Consider the following 24,263-nt stretch of genomic DNA (forward strand, 5'->3'; position numbering starts at 1 on the left):
GAAATCTTTCCAAACCAGTTAGACAAGTAAATTAAATCCAGAATGGACTCCAATAAAGGGAACAGTTAAAAAGAATTTGCAAGTAGAAAACTTTTTGTTTTCCTTGGCAAACACATAATTCTAAACTGCACTCATTTTGATCTGTAGGAGCGTGCTTTTCAAAAACATTGGGTTTTTTTCATTGTATCTTCATGAATTTAAAGGTTGGCAGGAGTAATATGGTTATGCAATCTGACCTCCTGCAGAATGCAATCATAGGGTAGTAGAGTCATGGACAGTTAAAATTCATGCTACCAAAATAAACTACTGACGCACTTCAGCTGAAAAATGAAAATCTTTTCATAAGCATCTATGAGTGTTTCAATTTACTTATACCTTGCAACAGTGATCATGATGAAGACACACTCAGCTTGAAATCCAGCCAATTCTGGAAAATGATTTTTGAATAGTTCTATATTTTTTTATATTTCCTGAATTTTATTGTTTTTCCCACTCTCCTTTGTAGGAATAGGAAAGAATCCATGAACTGAAAGAAAAAGGAGTATCTGAGATCTTCATTCTGAGGGGACTGAGTAGCCTTACAGAATGGGATGTAACTGCTGAACAGAATGAAAATGAGAGGAAGAAAGAAGTTTACACTCTTTACCAACTGTAATAATTTTGGTTGTCAGTGTAAGTATAGCAGGTTAGAAAAGCGGAAGTGGTGGATGCAGTCATGCAGCATCAACAAAATGTTGCTACAGAACTGCTTGAAGCCCTGTGTTATCTACACAGTTATATGACCACAAGCACAACATGTTACATGATGCTGCATGGACGAAGCAGCACCAGAAGAGAGCAAGACATGCTATAAGGAGCTAAACTTGAAACTATAACATTAGAAAGTGTCAAAAACATTTAAAAGAAAAAAAAAAATCCCAACCTGTAGGTGCTTGGGCAGTACATGCTAAGAACTGCCCACACCCAAACTGATATTGCTTATCCCGGAAGAATACTACTTCAAAGTCATCTGTACAAGTAATTTTTAAATGATATGCTATCCAAAAAAATCACTTATACATCTTCCCAGAGTTTATGTCCTTTCCAAAGTGGCTTTCAAAGACAAATACACATTTTAAGCATCTTCTTTGTATCTAAAATAATCCACCAGGTTGGATTTATTTCTATTTGAGTTGCAGCCCCAGAATACACTTTTCTTTGAATTTCCAGATACTGGATTTTGAATTTCATCTTATTTCATACGGTTTGAATACATCTACCTTTTTTTTTTTTTTTCACTTAAAGTTTAGTCTATTTGAAATTTTTGCAGATGTAAAAACCAGCATTTTTCCAATCTTAAAAATTATGTTTGTGTTCTTAGAATTGTAAAATGATCTAGGTTGCAAAAGACATTCAAGATAAAGCACAATCATCAATCTGACATTCAGGACAAAGTTCAACCATCAACTATCGAGTACTATCATTAAACTATGTAACTTAGTCTCATTTCTCTTAAATGAGAATGGGGACTCCATTATTTCCCCGGGCAGCCAGTTCCAGTGCTTAAACACAATCCCTGTAAAGAAATTCTTCAAAATTTCCAAGTTAAACCTCCCATGGCATAACTTGAGACCATTTCTTGCATCCTATCACTTGTCACCTGAAAAAAGAGATCAAAGCCTTCCTCTCTGCAATCTCTTTTCAGGCGAATGTAGAGCACAATGAGGTCTGCCCTCACTCTCCTCTCTTCCAGATTAAAAAAATCCAGTTCCCTCAGCCACTCGTCACAACTCCTGTTTTCTAGTCCCTTGAACTTCCTTTGTCACCCTTCTCTGAACACACTTAAACAATTTGATGTCCTTGTAATAAGCAGCCCAAAACTGAACACAGGGTTTGAGGTGTGGTCTCACTACTGCTGTTTACCAGAAGACAATTCCATCCCTAGTCCTACTGGCTATGCTATTTCTTAGACAGACCAGGATGTCGTCGGCCTTCTTGACTATCTGAGCATACTTGGCTGTCAACGAATGCTCCCAAATCCTTTTTGTCCGTGCAGCACTCCAGTCTTTCTGCCTCAAAACGATATCACTGCATGGGATTGTTATGATCCAGCTGTAGCAATGGGCATTTAGCTTGTTGAATGCCACGTAAATGGATTCATCCTAATGACCCACTTTATCCACATCTCCCTGTAGAACTTTCAAGCAGAACAGCAATTCTGCCTAACTTGGTATTGCCTGCAAAATTACTGGATGATCCAGATCACTGACAAAAATGTTAAACAAAACTGCCCAAGTACTGAGCCATGGGGATTTCCACTTTTAAAACATGATTTAAGGTTTTTCTTAACTTTTTATTTTAAGTAAATAAACTATCATTCCTTTTTATTGAGAAGCATTTAATTTGTCAATTATTTCTTGTTTGAAAGCACTCTACCTACTCTTCTGCTGCCTTCCAGAACATCAGATGTCCGATCTGAGTTGTCGTCCTCAAGGAGATACTACTTTAATAAATTTTATCATACAATATCCCTACACGAAACAATGTTGGCTCTGTTCTTATGAACAATTGTGACCCTTAGAGAGACTGGCCTAACGAGAGTATTTTGATGGTAGATGCAGAGTCCAGGATAATTTCTTTTTTAAATGCTGAAGTACTGGAGGAGTCACAGAAACAGTTGCAACACCTACCAACTTGCTGCCTGTAGGCTATCATTATGGAGTGGAACTGGGTAGGGAGGAGTATATGGTAGAGAACAGTTGGAGCCAGCCTACTCAGATAGCAATTTAGACTTCATCTGTACTTAACTCTTCTTGTAAGACAGTATTTCCTATAACTTCTTTTCAGATACTTATAAAAATTTTCCTTCTTAAATGCTGGCATTAAGAAAAAATATTGCAACACTTAGCTAAATATGAAAAAAACAAAAAACACTGTGTAAAACATTTTATGTATCTCTCAGTTGGTCAGTTATGTGATGAGAGGATTTAGCCAATAAACCAAAGATTAATGATGGATTGGGAACTTGGACTTTCTAGCTTAATGTGAAGTTTCTCATTTATTCCATCAAGATTCCAGATGTTGCTTTTATGCACCACAAATCTATTAAAGTACTTGTGGAAAGATTAGGTAAGGTAATGTGTAATGCCAGATTTAAAAACAAAACAAAACAAAAAACCCTATGGCTTCCAAAAAAAAGTCAGGCATAACAAAATGTATGTATACAAAATAAATTGCATGATGAACAAGTGAATGAGTAATATGTCAAAAAATTGAGCTAATCCTCTCTGCTTCTGTGCAATATTCTAGTTTCTAAACACATATTAAAAAAAGAGGTCTTACAAGGAAACCATGCAGAAGCACTCATTCTTCTTTTTGGAGTGATGAAGAACAATGAGAATGTACCTGAAAGACCTCCCAGGGCATGAAAGTTCTGGGAGAAAAAATTTTAACTTTTGTTTTCCTGAGGCTAAGAAAGATGAGCAAAATGCAGTTAAACAGATTTACGCACTTTTTTTTTTTACTTTTTTTTTTTTAAGAAAAAAAAAAAGCATATTAACACATATTCATAATCTTATTTTTTTGTTTGATAATTTTGGAGTACAATTATTTCCAGCTATGGTAAGTCGACAGTTCAACTTTGCTTCATTTAACTAGGGTAAGCCTACTTTTCTTTTATCTAAAAATCACTTCTGGTAACAAGGCTGTTTCCATATGATCAAACTAATGAAGGTCATCCTGTTCTTTTGGAAGTGTCAAATCAAACAGAATGAACTGAAAACTGTCAAGCGGTTTTCACTAAGTACCAACTGAATAATTTTTCAGCACTGTGAAGCATGCTTTATACCTTGCTATACGGAGTAGGAGTTAGAAACCAGACGAAGCTGGTAGCTTCGTCTAAAGAAATGAGTATTTTATAACAAGAAGTAATCAACTTCTATGGATGAGTAGTGAGAAGGACATGCAGGAGCTTATTATTTGGAAAATGTATTCTTCAGAATACGTTCACTGGATTGTCAAGTTCTGATGAAATTATTTATGTATACAACAGTTATCGCTTTTCACATGCAGGTTTTCATGACTTTTTTTCCCACTAAATGAAAAAGGGAACAGATCATGGTGTTCATGAAGTGGAGGACCATTTGCTTTCCATTTTTAAAATGTTACACAATCTGCAGAATTTTGTGTGAGAAATAAACAATCTATCTCAAGAGAAGATTCATCAAGATTTAGTATGAAATAGTAACAAACCTAAATGTAGCTTTGTGAGAAACTTAAAGAAAAAACAACAACAGAAATGTATACACACATATATATTTAAGTATTTACTAGGGTGATTGATAGGTAGATTAAGGAATGATTATGAGCTCTTCATTGCCATCAAGTCCTAAATAGAGCTGGTATTTATGAAGAAATGGAGTGCCCCAGGGTACTGGAGTCCCCTGACCAGTTTCGTCCCACAGCTCAGGCAGGATGCAGAATCCACTGCAACACGAGCAGTAGGGTGCATGTGGACAAAACACTGGGAGATAATTACTATTTTTTTGCACAGGTTCAAATATTTGGTTGATAGAAAAACGTAACTTCTTAGTAATGTTGTGCTAACTGAAAACCAGATGGTTCCCATGCTAGAGTGATTTCATTATCTTTCAGAATGTACGTTTTATTTGATTTCTTTTGCTTTATGCAGAAAATAGCAACTGTACGACTGAACTCCCTCTTGAGCACATCTGATGTTTTAGCTACTTTCTTAAAGCTTCCTCATGCAATTATAAAGATTCACATGAGATTTAAAAATAATATTTAGAATGATGAAAGGTGCCACAAACAGAAGCTACAGGATTATGACAAATATGATTAACTATATGAGTAAATATATAAGTAATCTAGTCACAACAGTTTTAAATTTATACAAAAGTTTACAAAGAATTGAATAAATCATTGCTATCTGACTTAAGAATATAATTATTAATTAGAAGTCATTAGGTGTTTTAATATTTATCTTTTTATTTATCTTAGTATTCATCTTTTTATCTATTTAAGTATCTGTTGACATTGTTTCTTGGCATTTCATTATTAAAGATACTGGCGAGAAAATAATTTATAATTATTAATCAAATATCTGTTCATACATTATAACATTTGTAATAACCACTCTACCTACAAAATATTTAAAAAAATATTCAGGAGAAATAGAACTTGTCTGTGACTGCATTTAGAAATGGGACATTAAATTAATTAAATGATATTTTACTTTCTCTGAACATAAACAGATATGCTATTAGCATTATTAAAGTGCACTGGCTTTCATATACTATAGCTTTCATACACTTTTGTGCTTATTCATGCAAAAACATAATGGTCTGTATAGCAGTTTAAGTCTAGAAATGAGTGAAATTCAGTACTTACCTAATGAACCATATAGGCAATGAATTTAAGAATTCTTGGTATTATATAGCTTTTTGATGCCACTGTACATTCATATTTAGATTTTTTTCCCTCTCTTTTTTGTTGGTTTGTTTATTTTAAATGTCAGCAGCCTACCACCTTTGCTGAGTTTAGACTGATACGTGCTTTTCAAATATACCTGCATTAGTTAATCTGCATTCCCATTTGCTCTGCTTTTGATTTAACAGATCCAACTTGAACTGTATGGGCAAGACTGAGAGATCTTAAGTGTCACAATACCCAGGAAAATTAAAAATGTACTTAGGAATTCTAAGAACACATGAATATCATGCTCAAAGTTAACTGAAGCAAAGCTTTCCATACAGTTTATACACACACACACACATACACGTATTTTGGTATATACATATATATAAACATACATATATATAATTTCCTTTAACAGGCAAAATAACCTCCACTCTTCACAAAAACTGTAACATAAAATTCAAAATTTGAAGACTACAGTTGGCTTCTATTCATTTTATAATTGATGAACTGCATGTGTTTCCCTCTGTTATTGGACATTAAATATTATTCAAGCTGTCAGAATAATATCATTCAAAAGCTAAGCTTTTGTTTACTGCTCTCCAGGTTCAATTGTGTGCCTCTGTAATACTAATGAAGCTGCATCAGCAAGACTAAACTGTCAGTCACACTGTGCAATAATAAGAAGCACAGTGGCTCCCAGTCATTGCATGTGTTGCTTTTATCTGAGACCACCTGCTAAGCTACAACTGTATTCCAAGACTGGGAATTATGAGCACAGACGACTCTTTCACTGCACCTCTTGTGACCATGCCTTCAAAATCATTCAATTGTATGCACCTCTCAGCAGAAGTCATCTGGGAGACCATTCCTGAGCTCCACTTGCTCACCTGCTGTACAGCTACTGAAAACAGAGCGTTGGCAGCAATACCGAGCTTAGCTCAGGGGATGAACCAACAAGCAAGTAAATTGGGAAACGTGCAAAAAAAAAAAAACAACCCAAAACAGGACATTATAGCTTTGATTTTAACTTTTGCCTTTGAAAGCACACCAGACTTTCAAATTACCAAGAAGTGATTTCAAAGTATATTAGTAAACATATTTTGAAATACACTTATGTTCTATTTTAAGTATAAATTAGGGGCATTTTGCACAGAGATCTGAACTGAGTTAACACATTTTTTGTTTAATAATAGCAATGGAAATTACATATATATTATTTTTTTATTAGAATTTTCTTAATGCAGTGAGAAATAAACAGCTTCTTCCGTGTTATCCTTTCAGTGACAGCTGGCTAGAAATTCCACTACAGACAAAATTAAGACTCAAAATAAAATAACATTTACACGTCAGAACATGTACTATAAAGAGAAATATAGTATTGCTTTCAAAATAATTTTCCCGAGTGCATGAATATTGCATTAAGAAGTTGCAAACATGAGTTAACTCTTCAAGATTTTTGCTTCTACCTGAGATTAACATTTCCCCATCCCTTAAACTCCTTTCTGTCTTCCATCTCACATTTACACCTACTCTATTCTATAATAAATATTCTAGAAGATGGTATCAGTCTGATGCTGGTTAATCCATATAGAGCTTCCCAACACATGAAACGTCTAATGACCTGAAATAGAAGACCTCTCTGCTTTGTTCATATTCTCTTTGTTACATGTATCCTAGCATTTATGAGACACTAAATGCCCTAAGCTTAATCAATGACACACAAATGAACACACTTAAAGTCAGTATCGTGATATGACTGAAACACAGCCAATTTTGAACTGAAAACACTGAATATTTACTCCAGAGCTCAATTTCCTGCATGAAAAGATTCACATAAAATAGAGCAGAGAAAAATTATCCCATTATCCCCCCAAAATTACTCCATTAACAGATTAACAGATTAAACTGTTGCCACCCTAATGCAATGCTGCAGTGAAGAAAGCCAAGTATCAATACACAATAAATCAGAGAGAATAACAATACTGAAAATGTAATTGATATTCTATAAAAAACACAACCCTTCATTTCAAACACAGCTCTCATTTCAACACATAAAAAAGATAAATCAGACATAAATGCAGTTTGACACTGCCAGGAAAAAATTCCATGGCACTGGTGTTTCATCTACCGTGCGCAGGTTCCTGTCTAATTAAAATATAATGAAACCTTTTCTAAATACTCTGTTTCAGGTTTTAAGTTCTACTCAGATGCCACTGCTTCCTCACCACACATCAGACAGTTCCCTTTCCATTACACAGCAAGGGATCCACAAGTCAGCTCTCCCACCCTTCACTGTCTCACCTAGTACGCAACAGCCTGCTGACAAGAAAAATGACATATAAGCAGAATTTTTATGCTCAATTTCCCCTTCCCTCCTTTTCTGGCAGTGTGAAAACTGACACAGTCTTACAGAGATTGTGATCCACTAAATACAGACCAAAAAAGCTTTGAACTACAATTTTAGTATGCCTATGGTCCTGAAAATAGTAATAAAAGGAAATTCTTGGAATTATCTGCTGTAGTACATAACAAAATGAAACTGCTAGGCTGGTGCAACCACACAACAAAGTCCTAGAACCTCTCTCATATAGGCTAAACTAGTATTTACTCAGGTTGGACTTTCAAAGGAGCTTCAGGGCTGTGCAAAACACTCAGTTCTTGTTTTATTCCCAACTCAAGCAAAACTAAAACCATGTTAAATTTAGACTGAGGACAGCTAAAGTTAAATCTGTGGGCCAAACATATTCGTATTTAACAGGACTGTCTGAAAACAACTACAGTTCAAATATACATTCTTTGTGTATTGCATCCCTCTTAGAAAAGGAGATAGAACACATTGTACACCAAAATCTGCATTTGTCTGATGCCACGGATTAGTTATAATCTCTGAAAAGGAGGTTGTTTGTTTTCTGTTTGCTCTGTAATTACTACAGAAAATTATGGTCTGGCATAAGTGAGTATATACTGCTCTACCACACTTTTTAAAATAACTGTGGACATTGAATGTTGCCCATCACATTCTGGATAAAATATCAGTGGTGAAGTAATTTGACCACATAATGGGTACTCTTTTTTTTCTGCTGTTATTAATTTCCAATTAGTTTCATTTTGACTAATTTGTTTCAAAAGAGCTAGTATGGCTCTTTTGTTTCTATCATCACAGATAAAAATAAAACAGAGAGGCATATTGTTTACATTTACTTCTCGTCGAACTGACAATCTTCCACGTAAGCTACGATTCCTGTCACAGTACTACCTTGAAACTGTCCAAAACAACTAAAACAGGTTTACCAAACAAGTCAAAAAAGCTTGTCGTTTGAACACATATCAGAGACAAAGGTTGGGAGATTAAAAAAATAAATAAATAAATCCCACCTCTTCTATGTAAAGAATGAAATGCCATGAAATTGAAGACTTTTGTGATGTTACTGACATCTATTCAGAGAAAAGATATTGTCACATTTGTACTGCTATCAAGCAAAGGATGCCAACATTGCAGAGTGAACATTATAAAAGAAAAATTCTGAAAAAAAAGGAAGCTTAAGTAAACAATTTCAATCAGAAATAAAAAGAATAAAAAGATGACTACAATCCCAGCAATTCAATATTTGAAAAAAAAAAGTTTTTTTTTTTAAACTTATATAAACTGATTTAAAAGTTCAATGTAAGCAAAATATTAAAATTCTACATGAAGAGAGCAAAAAGAAGGAAGATAAAGAGGACTTTTTTGTAAATGTGATGCTTTTTTTAAACACTGAGCTTTCTGGATCTCCTAAAGGAAAATGTCTCGAAAACAAGGCATGTCATACTTTTTAGACATATTAGAAATGTTTGAATTCTTTGCATTTAACAGGAAATAGATATCCCAGATCTAAAAAGAAAGAAAATAATTTTCCATTATCTTGAGCAACCAAAAACTTACAGATTTTAAGTTAGACAGTAACTTCATTGATTAATAAAGTAAACTCTGCATGAGCACAGCTACATCACCTAATTGATAGGGAAATTAACTTTGAAAAAATAATTCTTAAAACGTATAATGCTTACATAGTTAAAAATTGTAGACAGTTGTTTCCCTTTCTTCTTTAGTATTTGATCATTTGAAATATTTAGTTGCAATGGAGAAGACCTCATGTATGGTACAAGTACTGCCCATGTTATTTTTAAAGGTAAATTATTAACGGTACTCCTTTTAACACATAACATTCATTGAATCTTTCTAATGTCATTCAAAGAGGAAAACCTTATTTTCCGACGATCTGGCCAGTAAACGAGTCTTTACAACATTCTTCTAATAATGAAAAGTTATATGCTTTTAGTCAAGCTCCTTCATTTATTAATAAATGTATTAATAAATGTTCCAAGCATTTATTATTTTCAGATTTTCAAGCATTTAATGCAAATGTTAATTAACATTTGTAAAATGAAACCAAATTCAGTTTTGAAAGCAAATGCAATTAAAACCAGACTTCTTTTTTCTGTAACGCTGCAAATAGAAAGTGTCACATTAGATACAGTTAAGTATGTTGAAAACTCTAAAATAACTCGGTGCTTGCCTTTCTAAAGAACCACTGATTCCCAACTGACTTCTGTTACGTTTCAAAAAATTATGTTAACATATCTATAATTGCTCAAGATGTCAATGAAATACTTAATATATGGAGAAGTACTTTCTAAATTCTTCAGATTTGGCTACTATTGAATTCTTAAATATTCTTTAGGATGTGATAATATCAATTTTGGTGTCAGTAAATTACCAGGACCTGAAGCCTCATGCTCCGTGGCAGTTCTTTCCCTTCCCTTTATATTTTGCTTGTAACATTTTCAAGTAAATTTGCTTCTTTTTGAAGCCCCTGAGACACCAGACTCCTTAACCCAAACAAGAAAACTCCTTCAAATTGGCATATGCATTCAGAGTTCTAGGAATATTAAAGATTTTTAAAAAGACATCAAGAACAAAGGTAGATAAAACCATAAAACCAGTCTGTTAAAATATGACTTCTCCTGAGAATGTGAGAAGGAAAAAATAGCCCAAGCAACACTATTAAAAGAGCTTATATTAGTACTTGAGGTAAGGAATTATCTTCTGACAGCCTGAAAATAAGACTTTCTGTAATTTTGTACTTTCTCACAAGCCTGGGCAGCAACTTCCCTCTAATTGGTGACAGAGCAGGCTGAAGTTCAGAGAAACTAAAGGTTTATATGCTTTAGCCTTTTACTAAAATCAACTGTCATGCCAGTCTCCAAGCCTTTTACAAGCAACAGAAGAGTAAATTGTAGAATATTAAAAAGGCTTTAATTTTCTTGGTGCTGTAAATTTTGTGTGTGTGTGTGTGTCTCTATTCTGGCTGGCAACATCTACTGATTCAATCAATCCCTAAACAATAACCAACAGAGATTAAAAAAAAAAAGACACAAAGCAGGGTCTGGCACTAGCTCTCCCACCATGCCTCAGCTGATTCTTCACTAAGTGAGAACCTTTTTCTGCCAGATGATAGTATATTCCAAATCTTTCACCAAGCTAACATCATGGACCCATTGTTATAATGCATAACCATTAGTATGTTAGTATGAAGTATTCTCCTACCAAACTATGCTTTCTTTATTCAGAGGCATGGGGGGATTTTTTATTTTGTTGATGCTGTTATTATCATCATCATTGTCATTATCATCATCATGTTTTTATTATAGTTGTTTTTTATTATTTCCACTTCACTCTTTCTGAAAGACTCTCTTCATAAGCTGGTACTGCTCACAAGCTCGTTTAACAGAGAACTCATTTTGTGGTCGCATTTTCCTTCTGAGAAATTTGATCTACTGTTCTGCTCTCCTAACTTCTGGGGAGGATAGACGATAAACATTTTACTAATGCTTATAATCTGGGCAAAATTAAGGCATTAATTTAAAATTGATTAAATTTAAATTAATTTAAATTTAATTTAAAATTAAAATTAAATTAAAAATTTAAATAAAATAAAGGCCAACAAGGCAATCCAGGCTCTGATTTTCCAACAATAACTGATTTATAGGAAAATGAAACTTAGAAGACCATTCATTTCTATTTAAAATACCCATCTAGAATTAATCAGTTATGTTCTACCTGAATTTTCATGTAACACAAAATTTAGTAATTATCTTAGTCTCTTCACAGGCATGACAAGGTAAGTGCTGACAACACTAGCACAGCCAGCAGCACTAATCTTACCTAACATGCCTACCAACTCTTGGGGCTATCAAAGCAGCTACGCCACTTTTACTCAAGACTATAAACATAAGTGAAGGGAGGTCATCTTCGTGTAGCCTCATCTCTCTTTCAAGAGTGATGAGTAGGAAATTTAGCTCTTGCCTTCTGTTCATATAAGACATATGCTTCTGGCATGTATGGCCTATAAACTCTAATTCCCTAATCACTCAGAAATTTCTACGACATGTTATTTCCCAGTCTTAAACAGTATCTCTCCCCAGTGCTCCAAAATAATTTCTTCCTCCTTTTCAAAACATCCCGCAGTTTTGTTACAAACTCTACAGCAGCAAATCTGTGCCAAGAAAGTAATGTCAAATGAGGTTACTCTTCCCATTCACGTGGTATCATTTCTAAAGTTTCATCTTGCTTTTGGTGTTTCCTTAACAAGTAGTTTCTCCCTTCCTTCATTTCCACGAAGGCACAGAAGTCTCACAGCAATAACAAATAGTTTCAGTTTAAAGAAGTAGATTAGCATGATTAATAAAGTGTGTATCTTAATTACTCTGGAAAACTATTACTCCAGCTCTTTGATAAGTTCTTTAAATACATGAAAACCAGCAAATTCTAGGGTTTGTTCAGTAAGTCAGCTCAAAAAAAAAAAAAAAAAAAATCAACAAGATATCTGAGCAAACAAATAGTAGAGAAATACAGTTCTCTTTCACAATTTTCTTACACAATCTTCCTAACTACATATTTCAGTACTGGATAGCAAACTCCAGATTGTTGGAATTTGTTTTTATTCAAGTGATAAACTATTTATATTCAATAGCTCCAAGTGAAAACCACATGGATGGCAGTACAACAGAGACAGCTATTTTAAGATGTCAAGTACAACAGCACAGCTGTAATTCACTATGAAGTTTCCATATATTCTGTTATGAAAGTGATGATGAGTTGATGATTTTATCATAAAGCTGTCAAATACTGAAAACTATTCAATAAAAGCAATTTTATGGAGTTGCAAAAAGACAGTAGACTTCTCAGATTACGCCAGGTACAGCTCTCATAACAATCAACTATAAATATTGCTTTTTTTCAACAACAACAAAAAAAAAAAAAAAACAAAAAACCCATAAAAACAAACAAAGCAAAAACAAGTAAACAAAAACTACCCTAGAAGATTTCATCTGTAAACTATTCATACCACTTTGGATTTGGTTTTCAAAAAAATGGTCCAAACAAACATGAAATGGAATAACTTCGGCCCCAGTAGGGTAATACTTCATCAAAATAGTCTTCATTGATATTCTTGCATTTAATTTTAATGCCACTATTTATGTATTTAAAGTAATAGAACTTAATTAACCTCTCAAGTGATATCTCAAGATTTCACTGCATTTCATATAATCACTGTAAAAGCTATATGTAACTGGCTTATAATCTTTAAAGGGAGATTCTTTGGTCAGTAAGAGATTATTTCCTCATAGAATTCTATAAATATTCATTTTCATACCTCCTCTCTATCACTTACACACTTAGAAACCAAATTACAAAATTGAGATGTAAATTACAAGCACAGTAAAACCACAAAAAAGGTTATTCACCGTTATCTTTGCATATGTGTGAACACAGCAGTAGGAAGGCCTGCTATTTAAAGTTTCTTACATTTCCAGAATGTAACAAGATCTAACATATCTTCTGTAATTACTTTCTTAATTCTAAGACTTGAAGGTGGTTTTTTTGTTTGTTTGTTTTGTTTTTTGTTTGTTTGTTTGTTTGTTTTAAATCTCTTGGTATATTCATATATTGACTCATTACTGGCTTTTTGTATTCTATACACAGGAACTGATGGAAAATAAAATGAATTTTCAAATGTAATTACTATATTCAAAGTTGTCTATAAACTCATTCAGGTTAAGAAACAACATTTTCCTCAGCAGTAAAACAAAGTGTTTTGGAGCAATGATGCATTACGTAGGGAAAGATGTTATTATATGGCATATGGTTCTGTTAGAAAAGAATGCTTTATCAAGGACACTAAAAGAGCAGAGATGCATCTCACATTTTCCCAGAACTTTTCCCAAGACTAAATGTAATTACTGTTAGGTATTCTCCAATATGTATGCTGTATACTATGATTTACATAGAATAAACAGGAATTTTAATATAATACTATGTAAACATTATAAAGGCTTTACTTCCCATTGCCAAGTACTTTTTAAGTAGTATATCTCCTGAAATTTCATACATATGAAGAAGTATGAGTGAGGGGAAAAAACTTCAGAGGAAATCATTTACTTTTATGAGTTTCTTTAATTTGTTTTTATTTTCTAAAGAAAGACTAAACCTATGTGATGATAATTCTGTTTAAGAATAATTTCATGATGACTCACTCGTTTGCAATTCTTCAGGAAGATTCTCTATTTGCTTGATTTTTTGTAAAATGTATATTTAGTTTTTATAAATTCTTTTAAAAGGCAATAATGGTTTCCAAAACTAATTCAAAGTTAGACTTTACTGAGTTTTATAGATGTCTTTCCGCAAGCAGTCTGAATTAAGAGTTACTAATGTTAGCACAGAAGTCAGAATCCTCAGGATGTTAATTCCAGTTTATGACACCCTGATCCATCCTGTAATGGGATTTATTCAGAATTTACATTTATTCAGTTACACTGGTTAGACAACTTGATTTGTTCAGTGTTATTGGTCAGAAATAGACAACAGTCTCCTAGAAGAGATCCACAAAGATGATAAAGGGCCTAAAGCATCTCCCGTATAAGGAAAGCCAGAAGAAAAGAAGACTGAGAGGGGATCTGATTAATGTTTATAAATATCCAAAGGGAGGTGGCTCTCTTCTCAGTAATACGTAGCAATAGGACAACGAGCGATGGCCTAAAACTTGTACATAAGAAGTTCCATGCAAACATGCATAATTTCTTTCTAGTAGGCTACAGGCTGCTGTGAACTGCAAGAAGCACCATCTGCCCTAACTGGGAGAAGTGCACAATACAGCAGGCCTCGGAGGAGCTATGTGAGGGAGCATATGACTCCTGACTGGAGGATAAGGAGAGTCCTCCAGTATTCCAACTACACAGCATGGCACTGTGACGGCATGGCACGGGAGAATTAAACCCGCAGTCACTGCAGCAGGAACAAGTGGATCCTGTGTATTTAGCAGGCTTAACTTCAACCAAATCTGTTCATCCAACATACAGGAAAATCATCATACAACTGAAAATATAAAAATTATGTTCTTTAAGTAAAGTAATAATTTATGTGACTGCATTCTTATTCTGAGAAAAAAATGCTTGTGCCATATTGTGAAGTTTGGTTTGTTATTTTTCTTCCTGGAAATATCACAGTCTCTTTAAAATTCAAAAGTATCAAATAGCTATTGAGTATAATACCTACAGTCATACAAATATAGATTAAGTATGACAAAAATGTAATGAGTATAGTTTGTCATCTCAGAAGACTGGATCAAAATTATTCCTGGTCACACTTTACTTTCCTCCATTTCAGAAACTCAGATGTATTTCTAATTTGTTCATTTTTCAATTATTTCATTAAGAACAGGATAACAATAGAAGATGGTATACAAAAGCAAGACACATACCTGAAAAACCATAAAGGGAGATGACTTTTTTTCTACTGTATCATAAATTGCAGATTTGCAGTAAAGGATATTTCCAGTTTAATCAGAGAAGATGAACTGCTACATCACAGCAAAAATGAATCCTGTGTACCTTAGGCTCAAAACCAACTAATAATTTGGAGAATTTTTATATATAAAATCTAAGAAACCATTACATAAAATAAATTCACCACACCACTAGCCAAAGTTGGAAGCTGTAATATAGTTTGGTTACCACATATTCCTTCATGATTTACAGTTTGATAGCTTGCTTTCCTTTTTTACTATATGAGAATGAAGCATTTAGTCTATCTTAGAAGGCAATTTCACTTAAAGCAAAGTGCAGTTTTCCAACAGAAAGAAATCTATTCATGCATACAATTCTCATGAGAGCTTATAGGAATTATGTTTGCATTTCATGTAAAGTCTGCAGTTCTTATCTTCCGACAACTTGCCTCAGAATTAAAAATGAAAACATGTATTAAAATGCTGATGGGAGTTCTACATATAATGGCTCTGAAAAGTTAAGGTGTATATACAAACTGCATCTGAATTCAACTGAGTATGTGATTCTAAAATTAATTACATGTCAAAAAGGAACAGTTTCTTATGTAACATAAGAGCAGTGCAATACGGTTTTGAAACATTATGGAAAGTTATAAACTAACTGGAAAAAAAAAGGAAAAAAAGGGGGAAAAATATTTTATTTAAAATTATGGGAATGGAAAAATTTAGCCTATATCTACAGCCTCAGTATTATCAGATTCATGGAGCAATTTCCTGGTCTCCAGACCAGGAATATATACTGAACAGGATATACTGAACAGTTTGGATCCACAGTGAGTTGGCTATGTCTTCTCTAGGCTCTACAGGACAGCTCTATGAGCATAAGATATTTTCTTGTATTTTAGTCCTAAGTAGCCAAACTAACAACCAAAGATATAGAACAATCTGCCACAAGTGGCTGTTTTTACAGCATGATCTTGGATGTGTGCATTTCATCCTATGCTGAAGGAAACAAGGAGGTGCAAATATCCAAGGGTAACAACAATACTTCCACAAACATTTTTATGAAACTTCATCTATTTTTTTTTTTTTTTTTAGCTTACATACAGCTAGTTGGTTAATTCTGAAAAGGGAAATCACAATTGAATAACTAATAAACCCAGTGTACATTATCAGGCTTCTGAGGAGAGATGAAAGAGGTTGCTGCTGTACTACAGGTGTGGAACTGAAAGCTTCTCACAAACCCATAGCTATAGTCCATGAATTCTTTTTTGTTTGTTTGTTTGCTTGCTTGCTTGTTTTGTTTGATGTTGCCATTGTCTTCTTTTAAGAATAAAGGTATTTCTTTGCCTATGGTGATCACATTCTATATTTTCTGCAATATTTTCTGCAACATGTTTCAACTATGAAGATAATCAATATCAAATTGTAGGTGGAAGTTTTAAAATCCGTAATCACTGAACTTCACACAAATTTGCCCTACTCACAGAAAATCTCTGTGAGAACTGTTTCTTAATGGAACCCTTCTTTTAAGATCAAATGCATAACATGTCTACAAAATGCTATGCATACAAAGCGTTACAGTATCTTTCATACAACCTGAAACAATATATGATAGCAGAATCATCACTTACTGCGGTCAGTAATTATTGTTCTGGCTTCTTGATTGCTCGTCTTGTTTTTTAGATTTTGTGCTGCAGTTATTAGTTCATCCAGCTGGGGACGTCTTTGCTCCAGATCTTGTAGTATTGCCTAGTTGCAAAGAAATATAAAAATAAACAAGGAAAAAAGCATGTAGAGCTGTTGAGAAGACCACATTTAGCAACTTTTTTCTATGCCAGGTTGACATATAGCAGAATCGTTTTCTGCTATTTAAATTAAATGAAGAATTTGGTCTAGGTCATTACTTTTTCTATGAGCATATACATACAAAGCATATATATATTTATATGTATGTAAAATCAGATCTATCTTGTAATAATCATTACAAATGAAAGCTATAAAACCAAGTATAAAATGACAATCATTCTTAATTTTTAAGCCATCCAATTACGCGAGCACGACCATAAAACTTTTCCTCTGCAAACCCACAGAAAGAATAACGTTCTCATAGACTTTACAATTTTTTTTTCTTTTCAAAAAGATAGAATTTACATTATTAGCATATTAAGCAGGATTTCTCTAAAAACTCATGAAATCTAATTAATACTGTTTGTTTCTTAATATTTTAAGATTATTCAATTACTATCTGTTGGTTTAAAGCCAGCAAAAGACTGTTAATGTTGATTTTTCTGCCTTTAAACCTTACCTAATAGAAAAGTAATTACAGGTCACAGTAATTTCTATTAGTCAAGATACACAGAGCCCAGGCAACCTGACTATAACAGGAGAAGTGGATCTAGAGCTACTCAAAGAGAAAAAGGTGAATAATAGAATAATGAATCACAATCTTCAGGATGTAACAAATACTGAAATGCAACACTTCAAGACACAAGAAAAATAAAAACCTAATAAAAGTAAGGCACAAGGAATTTACACATATATAGTTTAACTTTTACTGAAAGAATAGGGAGCAGCAAACAAGGAATCAGTAAAATGGCTTCCCAGATAAGAATTACCCAAGCACGTATTTAAAAGACATTGACTAAATGTAGCAACTTCAAGTCCCTGTCACATAGCTTCCAGAAAGGATGTTCATTAGCCTTCTCAGAATTAGGAGTTGGAAGCAGCAAAGTTTATTATCAAATTATGACAAGATGATGTTTCTGCCTATAATTCTGGGTCACCAGAACACATACAAGAGTATGGCAGGTATGGTATATCAACTATGAAGTTCACAACAAAGCTAAGTGAAGGATTTTTATTTCTCAGAGTGATTACACAGTAACAGACGTTCATTGAAGATCTATTATATCTAGTTTCTAAACTCACACCCAAAAGTTTGGGTGGTATTTTTTCTTCTGTACTGATTGGATAACATACAGAAAGTTAATGCAGCAGCTTGCGTAATTAAGGATAGAAGAAATTTCTCATTAGAAGTCATTCCTTAGTGAAAGCACTCACGAAAAAGAAATAAAATCTACTGATGCAGTTACTACTTCTAGATATCTATGTGCCTTCAAAACTCCATTTTCAAAGAAGACAAGTTAATGAGTGACATGAATTTTACAATAGCAGCAGCAGTCCCATTGCAGCCTAACAACATCTGCATTATACACATTACCAAAATGGACTGTGCAGAAGGAGCATTAAAATAAGTACAACATTCTCAGATAATTACACGGCCTACATAGTAATATTTCTCTTTTTCTCTCTTCCTACCTAGAAACTGTTTAGAAGAAGGCCAGCAAATTACATTATTCTATGGTCTTACATCTACAGTACTCCCAAATTGTTCCCTAAAGTCCCCCATTTTTCATATTTTGTATACTAAATATAATGATTTATCTGCTCCAGCCTGAGTCTCCAAGTAGACATTACATACTGTGCTTGCAACACAGAAGAAAGTGTCTGCTGTTCTCTGATGAACACTCAATAAAAGATCACTACCACTTGAATTCAGGGGAAAAACTGGAAAAACTGTGAAGGATTAGATGGGATACTGTAAAACAAAAACAGCAAAAAAAATTAAGCAGCAATACATATATGAAGATACTTATGAAACCTTTCAGAAATTCAAACAAATATTTGGCGCTATAAAAGTAGATCCTCATCTCAAAGCTACTGGAAATTGTTAGAAGTTGTTACAACAGCTATGGGAGGAAAAGCCCATTAACAGTAGCACCCTGGTGGATGCATTCCAGATGTAAAAGACCAGATGCCTCTGATAATAAATGTTAGCACGTTAAAAATGCTGTTCTGTGTAATTTAAAAATGGATTATACAAAAAGCTAAGCTATTATGAAAGATTTTTCAAAACAAGTTAAATTCAGATCTATCCAGTCCTCATCAGGACACCACAAGCTCTAGTACAAACACTTAGGGAGTCATCAACATGAGTATTTTTTCTTCTATAAACACCTCTGATCATGTACATATAATGTCCCTTTACTCTCATTTACCTGATGTTCCAAAAAAAAGCGCACAAAAATGAACACTGCTAAATATTATAGACCATATTTTAATCAATAATTTGATGTTAAATAATAAACATAGATTAACAGAAGTAGATAAATGATGATGATGGATCATTTAGTTGTAAAAATGCATCGTTAAACACCAAAGAGCTTTTCTTTTTCCTCCATATATCTATGAATGCCTGCATAACATGCTTGGAGACAGTGCAGTAATGGAACGATGAGAGTCAGTCATCAAACCTGTCTACAGTTTGTCAGAAAGTGATGCTATTCATTTTCAACAATCTTTCCACATTTTTGGACAGCAGCTGCTTGAAAGAAAAACCTAATTTTCAGGTTTCTAACTTTTATGATTTCTTTACACAAAATGGAGGTTAAGAAATAGATTAAATTGTATAAATCAGCAACTGAAAAAATGCTAAACTGAAAAACTGAAAGAAGGGAAGTGTGACAAGTTCTAGGTAGAACTGCACGGTTTGAGATTAATAATTTAAATATTCTCTAGCTTTATAATACATAGATTATAAAATAAAACAGTACAGTAAGTACAGTGGATATCTATTCACTCTTTTTTTTTTTTCTTAAGAAAAAAAAAGACTTAAGAAAGCTACTAGTGTGTAAGTAAAAAAAATAAAAAAATGTTTGGTCAAAAAAGAGATTTAGGCAGATCCTCTCAATTAAGTAAGCTAGAAGCACCATTTTCCAAATAAGACATAACCAAAGACTAAAACTTCTCAAGTATTTGGGATGCTTTGAATATAATCACTACCATCCATGCTTAATGAGATGAACTAGTAGACCACTAAGGTAATTCCAGTCTTGAACAATTAATACAGGAATGGAAGAAAGGTAAAATACATTTTTCTTAAAATCCTATTCACTGCCCGCAAACTCGTGATGCTATTTTTAGGAAAAGCAAAATTCCACAGAACAGTCATTGTGGAAATGGTTCGCTCATCTTTTGAAAAATCTTAGAATCTAAATCTTAAGCTTAAACAAAAATTGAAGCAATTATTTCCTGACCAAACTGTATAGCCATGACAGCTTTCACCAAAAACAACATTTTCTAAATACAATGTGTTATATACACACCTAAAAAGAGAGAAAGCTTTGGAAAAAATGCTTGCTAACAATTTCAGAAATGTAGATGTGCTACACCTACAATTCATCTGCATAACAAAATTGGCTTTTGAAGTTATTCCACCCAAGCACAATTTGAATTTCCTTTCTTGTCACTAAGCAGTATAGGAATATGAGAGAAAGTGATGGTTTATGTACTCTCTGCAATTAAAAACAAAATTACGAAATAATTGAAGTACTTACATGCAGTGTAGTTTTCTTTTTAAGACAACTTTTGTTTTGGCTATTAGCTGGTTTGTGTTTTCCCTCCAAAACATGTATAATTTAAAGAAAATATGAAGAGCTAGACCTACTATTCACCAGAATTGCTAGCTGACTGGTACCTGTCATGAAATCAAAACATTAACAGATGGGGCAGTATGGCCTGCGTAAGTTTTGTAGCTTATGTTTTCCATGAGTATTTATTTTTATGCCCACTTAAGGCCCACTCAAAAACTGCCTATACAGCCCTACCACTGGCTTTGTGAATATATCAACACTATTAGTGATGCTGTGGGAAAGCCACAAGTGACAAAGTATCAGGAGTCTCACTAGAGACATGAAAAGCGTGGAACTTTTTGTATGCCTTTTGTGACAGTAAATCAAGAAAATATGTTGGTGGCATTATAAATATCTGAGAACTATACTTGCACAACTTAAGAGTTCTGGTACATACCACAAAGTTCTGACAGCAAGAAGTGCAACATGCTTTTGATGTTCAGTAATCAAGCCAAACAGAGAGAAGAGTAATTAAATCTCCACACTTTGACCAACAATATTAGACCACAGTGATGGCTGGAGACAGGAGAACTCTCACCCTCTCTTTTGCTCACTTTCACCACCTGTGAAAATCAACCATACTGCTCTAAAACTGCATCAACAAATGGGACAGTCAGCGAGGAAAAGGACATTCAGCTTGGGTCAAGTTCACAAGTGGTTTTCAAGTACAGGAATAATCCTTAACTGGGAAGCATCAAGTCAGCCAAGGCCCATTGAGATTGCCCATTGAGATTTTTTTTTTTTTTTCCATTTTCACAAACCACCATCATGGGTATCAACTTGAGAAAACAAAGGCATAGACATAAGTTGCAAAATAACAGCAACATGCTCAAAGCAGGTCTAGCAAAGCAGGATGTGCCCTAGCCTCAGAAATAAAAAGATGGAAGCAAACAAAAGTTCAGCTTTCATCTGAGAAGATTTTCAAACTATGAAAATAGGCTGCAGAGACCTGAGGATGCAATGCACTAGATTCTTATAGAGAGATCTACCACTGAATGCATGCTAAAGGCAACTAACCAGTTGTGAAGTTTAGTCAGGCTAACTTTCGATAATGATGTGGATAATAATTCTGTAGACACTTCACAAGCACCTGAAGCATTAACACCACCCATTTACTTGTTGGCAAAGTTAAAAAAAAAAAAAAAAAAAAAAAAAAAAAAGGTTTTTAAAAAAACATAAGAAAACTGAAAGATTAGTTTATACTAATTCAAGATGAAAGAGGTAATCAAAGGAGCTCAATGAGACAAGTGAAGCCTTCCATTCCTGAACTTCCATTCCTGAAGGACACTTTGAACCTATCCCTTTTCAGGAGAAAAACAGTATCTAAAAAGGGATAAAACTTTCCAAATATTTGCAAAGCTTGTCTATGTGGTTTGTGGCACTCAAAACTGTACGATATTCTCAAGCTAGCAAGTAACTCTTCTTTATAATGTTATCCCTGAAAAAATGAGTTTGAACTACAGAAAGAATGCAATTTTTTTCACCTTGGTTGAAAGAATCTGCAATTTCACAAGTTGCAAGAATGCTTGACTAAAACAAAATATGAATTGAAAGTATGAAAAAAGAAGGAACAAAGCTGAAGATGAACATATAACAAGTGGTACAACATTTAAACATTCAGATATTTAGCTATGAGATCCATCCAACTAAAAGAACATGGTGATAAATGAAACGAAAGAATTCACAACTGAAAAAGGATGACAGCTTGAGGAGTAAAACTGAGTAGAATTGAACTGTATATGAAATTAAAGTTTTTCCCCCCCACACAAGATGACTTTTTGACATTACTTCTGTTTGCAATGAAGTATGAACGTTGTGCAAACGAAAGCAAGTTTATCTGATACTTGGTTATCTAAATAATTAGGCAAAACTGTTCCAGGATATCTGATGTCCTTACATTGAATCACAGAAGATAACTTCATCGATGGGACCAATTTTAGAAGGTACAGAGCTTCCCCAGGTTCTATATTAGTCAGCAGAACAGAAGTTTCTCAGCACACAGCCATTTTCAGAATGTTATCTGTAAAATTGGCTGTTTTATTTCTCTCATATAACTAATCATTTTCAGAGTAAGGATATTTTTACTGTGCTTACAAACATACGAAGAAAAAGGAAAACAGCTGTTCTGTTTCTCAAAGCTGCAGCTTTCATTTTAGATTTAATGGGGTTTGTTTTCTGTATTATGGTGACAGTACCAATTCTTTTTATCTGAGACTGATCCAGTGAAAACCATATTTGTTGATGCACTTAAAAATCAAAGTAAATTGTTCTTAACTTTGTCACACATTTTTAAAGAAAGTGTATTTACCTGGCACACAACAGTCCTGAACAGACATTTCATTACATTATGAACATAGGCAACACTAGCAAGTATTTTTAACTTCTTTTTAAAATATAATTTAAGAAAATAGCTACTATATTTTTGTGGGAAATAAAAGCTTAGAGCTTGACTAATGATGCCCCCCCTGATTATCCAATTTTACATGGATAAGATTAGCCTGAATCAATATTTGACTCTCAGGAAATACAGAGGTAATTCCTAAGTTTATGGTAGAGCCTCTGGAAATCTTTGACTACTTTTACTTGAAGTTTTCTTCAGTAATAGTAAATTGCTGAAAACAAACACATTGGCACAGCATCATTTCCCAAATAAGTTTTCCTTTGGTGCCTTATCATAGCAAATATTCTCTGAAGAGTAAGGTAAAATGAAGAAAGAGGATTTCATCTAGTTTGTTTGGGTTTGCTTTTGAAAAACAAAAAACTAAAGCCATTACATCAATTGTTTTTTATTGTGAACTCAGAGAAGGGAGCAGCAGGTGTTGAGCAGTTCTTATTTACCAACATTTGATAAAAAACAATGGAATAACCGTAAGCCAGATCAAGTAACTTAGATCCTTATTTTCATTCATATCTCATTATCGCTCCAAAGATAAGAACCAGACAGAATAAAAAGCCCAGTTCTGATGTCTAAACCTTTCTCACTTATTCAGAAAGATTTCAAACCCAGAGCTATGATTCTCTCAGTCTTTTGTTGTTGTTGTTTTCAAATTTTGGTTTAAGGATAGTTTGTTTTACCTTTTACTTCCAGCTCTTATTTGCTCTTTTTTGTTCAGTAGCTATATAGACAGTCAAGTCCAACAATAACACAGAAGGTAAAAGTAGAAACTAAAAAATTCTGATTTCTTTAACAGTGTAGGAAGTAAGGCAATGTATACTATGTGGATACTGCAATACAAGAAGATTTTAAGATTGAGGAATTGAAGAAAAAACAGCGGCATAGAGTAAAATGGGTTATTAAAAGTTTGGTCTGGGAAAGCCTTGCTTTTATAACTAATTTTAAAGGGGAGATCTAAAGTTCTGTTGCCAGCAGGAATTACTGAATTATTAATGCCAACCTACCTCAGTGGTTTCACAGAGACCCTGGTCTTTTGAAAATAACACATTTAGCACTCAGAACATATAATTTGCACTTCATGATGTAAGAGGTTGGGGGGTGGGGAGGTGTTGAGAAACAGATTTAAGCACTGCACACCTGATTGCTACTTGT

General features: G+C 33.7%; 1 protein-coding gene across 1 annotated transcript in view; it reads right to left on the minus strand.

The window, feature by feature from the left end:
• Positions 1-24,263, minus strand: part of DMD (dystrophin) — a gene marked incomplete at both ends in the record, with an annotated part of 1,041,552 nt that overhangs the window by 265,460 nt on the left and 751,829 nt on the right. The window contains one exon of the mRNA XM_079549062.1: positions 16,877-16,994. Coding sequence (XP_079405188.1) covers positions 16,877-16,994 — 118 coding nt within the window. The remainder of the gene's footprint in view (positions 1-16,876; positions 16,995-24,263) is intronic.

This window comes from Tetrao urogallus (genome assembly GCF_951394365.1).
Source record: "Tetrao urogallus genome assembly, chromosome: 1".
Lineage (NCBI taxonomy): Eukaryota > Metazoa > Chordata > Aves > Galliformes > Phasianidae > Tetrao > Tetrao urogallus.